We start from the raw sequence: 10,000 nt of genomic DNA, 5'->3' as shown, positions 1-10,000 counted from the left end.
GAAAAGAGGATTTTTGTAAAAAAAAAACATATATATATTTTTTTTTATCATTATGAGTTCCTAATACATCTTGGCAATTTAATTTTTCCCCTCTTCTCGCAGCAAAATTCCCTTTTTCAAACCTAAAAATCTTACGAAAGAAATTGATTACTAATTTGATTGCAGTCATTTTTAATCTCTTGCCAGGCTCCACAAGAGACAACCCTCTGTGGAGGAGAGGAAGAAGGGGACGACGTCCACAAAATTCATGGCTGAAAGGGCAAGTGGGTCGAAGCTATCCAGAGTTGTTTGGAATGGGATGGAGGGGTGTGTAATGTATGCTAGTTAGTATAATTTCTATTAGTATTTTGTATACATGTAGGAAATGCAAGTGATGCGTAATTGGATGTGTGTGTGTGTGTGTGTTCGTACGTGTAACGAGTTCTGGAAGTTTCGGGAAGAAAGCATAATTGTCATTTTTATTTACGTAATTAGATTATCATTTCTATTATTGTAATATAAAAGTTGAATGAATGTAAAATAGATTATTATTACATTATTAAATTAATTGTTGTATTATTTGAGTGTCTGTTATTTTCTGTGTACAAGCGTATAAATGGAAAACAAATTGAGTAAAAGGAAACTCTTGGAGACGCAATCAGTTCCAGGGTGACGCGCATCAGTCATTCGTAAACGAGCTCTGAGATTGAGTGGAAGTGGATAGTGGTGTAATTAGTGGTGTACCTTCTCTCTGTTCAATAAAACGGTGAACCGGAATCTCAGCTTAGTTTCAATGTTGCCAAACAACAGGTGACTGAATGGAAGCTTGTTCCTCGGAGAGACCATGGAGGGGACTAGCGCCGTGTGTGAGTGAAGCAACGCGCTCCCTGGCGTATGATGACCCCAATTGATCATATATAATGTGTGTGTGCATTATATACATATATAAATATATATATATATATATATATATATACATGCACACACACACACACACACACACACACACATATATATATATATATATATATATATATACATGTACATATATCTATATCTATCTACTCTATATATATATATAAATATATATATGTAAACATGTGTGTGTGTGTGTGTGTGTGTGTGTGTGTGTGTGTGTGTGTGTGTGTATTCACTTGTATTCACTTGGTCTTTGGATCACGTGTTGGACTCGTGATCGACAGCTATTTCCCTCCTGGAAGAGAGCTCAGAGCTCGTAGGTCCGATCTATGGGTAATGCTATGACCTTGCACACACACACACCCCCAACTCCCCGCCCACGAGAGTTGGAGTAACACCCCTCAGCGCTGCGATACTGATATTATTTCAGCCCCGGGCGAGGGTCGAACCCGGACCTCCGTAGTGGCAGGCCAGAGCTCTAACCACAGCGCCATGTGTATGTGTGTGTGTGTGTGTGTGTGTGTGTGTGTGTGTGTGTGTGTGTGTGTGTGTGTGTGTGTGTGTGTGTGTGTGTGTGTGTGTGTGTGTGTGTGTGTGTGTGTGTGTGTGTGTGTGTGTGTGTGTGTGTGTGTGTGTGTGTGTGTGTGTGTGTGTGTGTGTGTGTGTGTGTGTGTGTGTGTGTGTGTGTGTGTGTGTGTGTGTGTGCGCGCACGCGTGTATATATGTATATACAACATCGCTATCTCCGTGTGTACAACGCTAAGTATTTTAACCCTCTGTTTTGTTTTTGTTTTTGTTTTTCTTGCTGAATAAAATCGGAGACGAAAGATCCAAAGGTTGGCGCGGAGGACGTGACTCCCTTCCGCCAAGGCCTTCTCCTTCTCCTTCTGGAGCCACGACCGACCACGCCTTTCCTGCTTCAGGAAGGTCTCCCTCCCTCCTGGCAGACCTTCTTCAGAAAGGTCGTCGTCGTCGCCGCCGCCGCGTCGTGGGCCTTACCCTCGTATCCCCATCGGCATAGCGATTCCGTCATGACGAGGAACAGGAGGAATTACAAAGGATTACAAAGGAGGAGCATCATGCCGACAGGAGACCTTTTGGTCCATTATTAGGTCGGATACGAAAAAATCATAACAATAAATAAATAAATAGATAAATAAATAAATAGAATAGTAATAATATATAATAAAAATAAAATAAATAAATTAATAGGTAAAGTTAGTTAATAAACAAACAGATAAACAGTAAATAATAATAAATGGACAGATAAATAATGATAAATAACAAACAGATGAATAATAATAAACAGACAAATAATAACAAAACAAATAAAAATAATATAAAATAAATGGCAGGCATCACAGCATTTTGCTTTGGTGTTTATCTAAAAGAATCTTAAAGCTTCGAACTGAACTATATTGCACTGCCTCTGCAGGAAGTTTATTCCATTCATTAACTACATGGTTGGCAAAGTTGTTTCTACCCTCTTCCAAATTATGTGTTCACGAAGAACAGAAAAACCCCATGTTCTCTTGAAGAACAGGTGAGCCCCCATGTTCTGGCATATGACGAAGAACAGGAGGACTTCATGTTCTCATGAAGAACAAGAGAACGTCATGTTCTCTAGATCGGGGGTACTCAACGAAAAACAAAAGACCCCGTGATCAGCAAATGACACAACAGGACTAGTAGTAATGGGTTTAAAATGAACAGTTCTTTATTTAAGAAAGAAATAGGCAAGAACTAGTTTACCAAAAAAAAGTGGTTAACGAATGGAGTGGACTTAGTAGTGAGCGCTGAAACCATTGGTTATTTTAAGAGAAGGTTAGATAACTTAGTGGGTGAGGATGATAGATGGCAATGGACATGGAACTGCCTAGTGTAGGTCATATGGTCTCTTGCAGTCTCCTCCATTCTTATGTTCTTATGTTCTGGGGAGCAGGAGAACCTCACGTTCTTGAGAATAACAGGAGGACCACCTGCCTGAACAACTCCTCAGTGGGCCGAGACCCCTTGGTTACAAAATCCAACCCTTTAGCCGAATAAAACAATCTGTTTTAATAAAAAACAAAAGTTACTAAATACTCAAATGAAGTAAAGTCACTTGATGACAGATAACATATACAGGGTGTCTCAAAAGTGACTGAGGAGATTTGATAACATCCTTGTTATAAATATATATATATATATATATAATACATACATATATATATATATATATATATACATATATATATATATACATACATATATATATAAATATATATATATATATATATATATATATATATACAGGAGGTATTGGAAATTAATCTGCATGAATCCTTTTTGGTCAATACGTATATGTTACGTAAAATCCCTGGAAAAAAGTTAAAATGTCAGTTAATGACCTCAGTGACTTTTGAGTCACCCTGTACAAGCGAATATCGCATTCGAAGAACGATTGTTAATGGATGAAAGCTGAAGTAAAGACACGTCTTGCTCGGTGCGATTATCGTTCAACGATGATCGTTCATGGCTCAATCATGATCGTTAAGCGTTTGTCTGGAACACTCATTCTTTGTTTTTTGAATGACGGGGCTGTTTTGCTTCGACCTGCAAAGTACGAGGCTGATGATCATTTCCACCGAACCTACTAACGCGCTTACCCCAAATAGGATTCCAGGTAGTAAGTAGGATGCGCGTCACCCGCCATTGACTGCGTTGATAGGCCAACAATAATCGCACCGAGAGCAAAAGGTATCCAGGAGGCGATCAGCTGTGGGGAAGGGGGGAGAGGAGGAGGAGGGGCAGGAGGAGGAGGGAGGGGGAGAGGAGGGGGAGGGGGGGGAGGGGGAGGGGGGACGTACCGCAACAAGTCTCCTTTGACCCAAAGACGAACTTTAGAGGTTTTGTTTTGTCTAACGCGAAACGATTTTGTTAAGCTAACGGGCGGTTAATGGGGTTTAGTGACCGTTATAACGGAGTTGACACCTAACTCGCTGTGAACCTAGGGACAGACTTGATCGCCTTTTTAGTGTCACATAACTGGCATAGGTATTATCAAATGTATTCATGGTTTTTTTTAGCTGCAAAGAAAATTTTACTACCTTGTTGGACCTCTTCTAAAAGATGATAAAAAAAAAAACAATAAACATACATGGGTCGCTGTTATTCATGTAGGCCACAAGAACTACAAAACACAGCCTCCAGTTGCTGAATCAAGTCTTCTGTCGTGTCGAAACAGTGGTGATCCCTTCCCCCCGAGCGTTCGCCAGGTTGGTTGTTTTGCTCCGAACTACCATTAGAACGTTTAACTCAGAGATATCTGGAACATAGAACTACGTCTTCATAGCCACTTTGACAACTAGACATGAATGCTATATTTCTTTTTTTTTTCTTTTTTGGCTTAATTTAGTTTAGCTTAGTTTAGCTTAGATTTACTTAGTCTAGTCTAGTTTAGTTTAGTTGTTTTTTTCTTAGTTTAGTTTAGTTTAGGTTAGTTTAATTTTGTTAAGTTTAACCTGTGGGCTCCTTCTTGCATGACGAAGAAGCTCTGCTGTAGTCAAGATACTCTGAGGAAATTAACGAATTGAGGCTACGAGATCAACAAGAAACACTCCTTGAAAACGTTACGTGCCCTTCCATTTACTTCAAAGAACTCGAAGATGCTGATGAATACTATATATCAAATTTCCTGGTTCCTTCTCTTTGCGTGAGGATGAAAACTAAGCGATATTTCAAACCAATCAGGCCTGACAATGAGACATGTCACCGAATACCTTGTAGATAAGTGAAGCTATTCTCGCAAAGGATTCCGTGAGAGCGCACAAGGCCTTAGAATATTACGATTAATTTTTTATCGGTCATCTGCGGGATTGACATTATCATCTAGTCACCAACGGCAGCCAGTTTTGTTTTATCAAGTCAGAATTAAGTTGAGTTATGTGTAAAAAATTTGTCATTTCGACAATAAGAACATAAGAATAAAGGAGACTACAAGAGACCATAAGGCCTACACTAAGCAGCTCCATATCCATCACCATCTGTCATCCCCATCCATAAAGTAAGTTGTCTAACCGTTTCTTAAAACAACTGATAGTTTCAGCGCTCACTACATGGTTACTAAGTCTATTCCATTCGTTGACAACCCTATTAGTAAACCAATTCTTGCCTATTTCTATTTACATATTTTTAAGAAGAACTTTTTGAAGATATGCCATGATCAACTTAAAATATGAATATTCACATTCTCAAATAAAATAACCATTAATCATTAATCTTGAATAACTAACAAAAATATGACTAATGAGATCCTGATCATTAATGATGCACTTTATAAGCTGATTGATTCTAAGGCGCAAACTTTAGTATTTCTTTTCATTCTGCAGGTACTACTTATTCAACGCCAAAATGTTAAAACAGTACTGTATAAGGCAGCAGTTAACTTCAAATTAAACGAGCCAGCCGCATGTACTAGCCAATTTTGTTCCCTGAAAGCATCCAGAAAAAATGTCAATCCGGTTCCAATCAGTGCTCTCCACACATTTTGGATTTTTGGTCCTAGGACCAAGTCTTCTCTTCGGAGTTTCCCCCTTTTGGCATACCATAAAAAAAGCAACGAAGACTGTGTGGTATTCTTTCGTATCAAAAGTGTATTGCAAATCGCAAAAGTTCCGTAAAGTTAGCATGATCGCCATCACAACAACAACAGATCACGGGCAATGTTTTGCCACACACCGTGCGCGCGAAGGTTTCTACATGTAAACATTGCAAGGGCTCTGTTAGCTTTCGTATAACACGGTTCGTCATTAACAACATAATCAGGAATATAGGCTGTGCCCAGTAAACTAAATACTGACATTAACCTAAGCTGCAAGTTAATCAATCAATCAATCAATCAATCAATCAATCAATTAATCAACCATTAAATCAATCAACCAACCAACTAGTCAGTCAGTCAATCAATCAAACAATCAATCATTTAATCATTCAATCAACTAACCAATCAACCAATCAACTCAATCAATCAATCAACCAACCAGTCAGTCAATCAATTATTTAATCAACTAACCAATCAACCAATCAATCAATCAACCAATCAGTTGTCTGGTTGACGCCTAGCGATTTCATTCATTTTCCTGGAAGAGGATTCCTTGTGTCCAGGGAGGGCAAGGAGGGGAAGGAGAGGGGGGGGAAAGAGGGGGAGGGAAGGGGGGTAGATCAAGCTGGGAGCGATTGTGTAACTCTCTAAGATCTCTCTCTCAGTACCGAACGGGAAAGAGAGCAATGTTTATAGGATCGAATACTTTAGATCTTATACTTAAATGGTATTCGATCGTTTATTAGTGATAACATATGAGTTCGGATCCCATATCTTGGTTTAAGCATACGGCACTGAGCCCCTGAATAGAAGCCTAATGTAGAATTAAGCCCAGTCGTGTCCTGGGTTTGTTCTTCCCAAGATGAATAAGATTGCCTAGTGACAGATAAAATAGAATAAGAGTTCTCATCGTCAACTTCGCCTCTTCTATCTCCTCTCTATTCTCCCACCTCAAAAACTGGCAAAAACTGGAAAAATTATATATATATATATATATATATATATATATATATATATATATATATATATATACATATATATATATATATATATATATATATATATATATATATATATATATATATATATATATATATATATATATATATATATATATATATATATATATATATATATATATATATATGGCCCATCTGTTAGCCTGTGAAAAAAACCGCTGACACTTCGAATACTATGTTCTAACTAGTCTTAGGTGATGAGAAGTGAGTGAATGTGAGTTCAATCTATCTCAATCGTACCTTTCCACCTGACTAACATATTAGATAAAGTTTACTCTCAGGGAAGTCAGGTAACACCATTCATCTTAAAACGAGATCCACAGGCGAGTAGATATTTTTCCAGGTGTCCAAATAAACCTGCCAGCAACTCTGCGTCCTCCTAACGTAACGCCAAAAACATTTGAAGTTTCCTTGATGTCGTCGTCGTCGTCGCCATTGGTTCCTATTCTATGACGTCATGTCGCCATCCATCGCATAACTCATCGACGTTATGCTCAACTCACAACACCGATCCAACCACAGCCAAACCTAAACATAACCAAACGACCAACGAATACAGAATTCTACGTCACTAACACCAACTATCACTGTCACCCTATCTATTCCCCCAGCAAGCCTCCTTCTCCCATCTCTCACTCCAAGCCCCACCCCCTTCCCTCCCCACCCCTACCGTCTTCTTCCCCTTCTCCACCTGCCTTGGCCCTCCCTCACACACTACGTGTCTTGATTCTTCAAGGCCACAGCGTCTCAGGTATAAAAGCTGACCCAGTAGGTTCCGTCAACATACTTTCAGCGTCTTCGTGATCCAACACGCGTCACCGCCATGCAGTCCCTGGTGAGTACAAGTGGCGAATGTGGACGACAAAGTTATAATAAGTGAGATGAGTTCGTGGGGAGAAGGGTTTTGTAAACCAGAGAAGAGTCTTGGATTCCGAAAGGAGGAAACGGAGGATCGAGAGGAAAGGTTTGGGTGCATCTGTCGACGATTATTACGCAAAGGAGCCGTAAAATTGTTATTTACTCTCAAATACAAGCGCGGACGCGACAGCACAAGCATGGTCAGGCAAATATACGCAAAAATACAAAAATAACGAACGCGTACAAGTGCGCACATGTAGGTAAGTTATTTCTACACCCATAATACATTTACGCATACATACTTGTGCATACACATACATGCATACACACAGAAGTACATACACAAGCACAACACACATATATATGTATATATTTACATGTATATGTAAATATATATATATATATATATATATACATATATATATATGTGTGTGTGTGTGTGTGTGTGTGTGTGTGTGTGTGTGTGTGTGTGTGTGTGTGTGTGTGTGTGTGTGTGTGTGTGTGTGTGTGTGTGTGTGTGTGTGTGTGTGTGTGTGTGTGTGTGTGTGTGTGTGTGTGTGTGTGTGTGTGTGTGTGTGTGTGTGTGTGTGTGTGTCTGTGTGCGTGTATGTACAAATATTTATTATGTACTTTACATATATATACATGTATATAAGCAGACGTATGCATATATATCTATGTATATGTATATATCTATTTATATGTATATGTATATGTATACGTATATGTATATGTACATACACATGTATAGTATATGAGCTGCTGACAGATTCCATATATTTTACCTCAAGAATGAGTGATAACTTAATTTACCAACTGTAAAATGTAACCCAAATTATTTCAACCCCCGTGATACCTTAACAAAATCCCTCTTCGTATGACAAGAAGCCTGTATCTATGCATATACTATATATATATATATATATATATGTGTGTGTGTGTGTGTGTGTGTGTGTGTGTGTGTGTGTGTGTGTGTGTGTGTGTGTGTGTGTGTGTGTGTGTGTGTGTGTGTGTGTATACTAACCCCTGTATAGTAATTATCTATACCCTAATACTCCTGTTCAGCATTACATACACAGCATACAATACCATCTTCATAATCAAATGCTCTTTAAAAGGCAGGATAAGTAATAAGTAGAATAGGTCAAAGTTGCATCAGTTTTAAAACGACACCAGAGAAGAGGGAGAGAAAAATAAAACAGGTAAGCTTGAAATAAAAGAAATAGGGAGAGAGATAAAACGATAATAAGAAATAAATAAATAAAAAAGACGCTACTAGGGGTGACCGTAGTCAATGTTGTGCAACAAACCAGTTCTCCAAGTGAAAGTAAATTTTGTGCCTCATCGAGCGAGCCAAGGAGAGAGAGAGAGGAGAGAGAGAGAGAGAGAGAGAGAGATGAAGAAAGGTTGGATGGAGAGCGTTCAACCTAAGTATGTCACAAGGTCAACCCTGCACCTGCCTGCCAATTCCACACTAATTCACTCAACCCATTCTACCCCAATTTGATAACCGATTTTATTTAAACAAATTTGCTCTAATTTTTATAACTTACATGATCAAATCCATTCTGCTCTAATTTCTAACTTACTTTGTTGACATCATTCTTCTCTAAATTCATACTCTACTTTCTTAAACCTATTTTACCCTAATTTTATAATCTACTTTTTTAAAACCATCTTCTCTAATTGTATAACCTATTTTGATACCCTACTTTGTTAAACCTATTATAATCTGATTTGATTCCCTACTTAGCCTATCTTACCCTATTTTTGTACCCTAATTTTAAACCAATTCTACCCTAATTCGGTACCCTACTTTGCTTAACCTATCCTACCCTAATTTCATAACCTATTTTATTAAACCCGTTCTGCTCTACTTCGACGCCCCAATTTACCAAACTTATTTTACTTTTATACATTGCTCTTATTTAGTATTCTAGGTCTTACATAAGCCAAGCGGCATCCTTAACGAAAAATGCCCTGATTTTACCTTGATTCAAATTTTGAATATTACATTTCATATCTAATATAGGTCAGATTCCATTATCTAAAGAATATCCTACTTTACTTGCCATTTTTTATTTGTGCTATTTAAAATTTTACATAATACTTGTATGGGATTCTTTATCATGATAATACATTAAGACCCAAATATCAAAACAGATATTCGCAGTTAGCCACGACTAAGCTGAGTAAGATCACCACAACATTGACCCACCAATTGTGATCGATTTTAACCCCCTTAAGCATCAGGGATTAAGTATTGTAACCCCTAAACCACAAGTGCCCCCCCCCCTGCAGTGACTTGAATCGTCTTCCCTTTGACCGAAACGAAATCAATAACGCGATAACTCGGTTTTAGTTAGTTAACGTCAAAGGTTCTCTCTAAGACCACCTGGTTTTAGTAGGTTAACGTTAAACGGATCCCTTGACCCACTTGTTTTATTAATTTCAATGGATTCCCCCCCCCCCCAACCCAGCCCCCTCAATTCCCTGGTTTTAGTAGTTTCCTTTCTTAGGACCCTTTTTATTGCTGTTAGGATTACCAAGTGTGTTATCACAAGATGCTTTTGAGGTGCTTTTGAAGAAGGACTGTCCTCACTTGCCCCCTTCCCCGAGGATCCTTACCCCACCCCACGGCACC

At 38.5% G+C, this 10,000-nt stretch overlaps 1 protein-coding gene across 1 annotated transcript in view; it reads left to right on the top strand.

Annotated features, from left to right (window-relative positions):
* The first annotated feature begins 7,238 nt into the window (after positions 1-7,238).
* LOC143024296 (uncharacterized) overlaps positions 7,239-10,000 on the top strand; it is a 3,665-nt gene continuing 903 nt past the window's right edge. The window contains exon 1 of the mRNA XM_076183090.1: positions 7,239-7,333. Coding sequence (XP_076039205.1) covers positions 7,322-7,333 — 12 coding nt within the window. The 5' untranslated portion in view covers positions 7,239-7,321. The remainder of the gene's footprint in view (positions 7,334-10,000) is intronic.

This window comes from Oratosquilla oratoria, chromosome 4 (assembly GCF_046742065.1).
Source record: "Oratosquilla oratoria isolate Oo_2021 chromosome 4, ASM4674206v1, whole genome shotgun sequence".
Classification (NCBI taxonomy): Eukaryota; Metazoa; Arthropoda; class Malacostraca; order Stomatopoda; family Squillidae; genus Oratosquilla; species Oratosquilla oratoria.
This window is presented reverse-complemented; position numbering and strand designations above follow the sequence as displayed.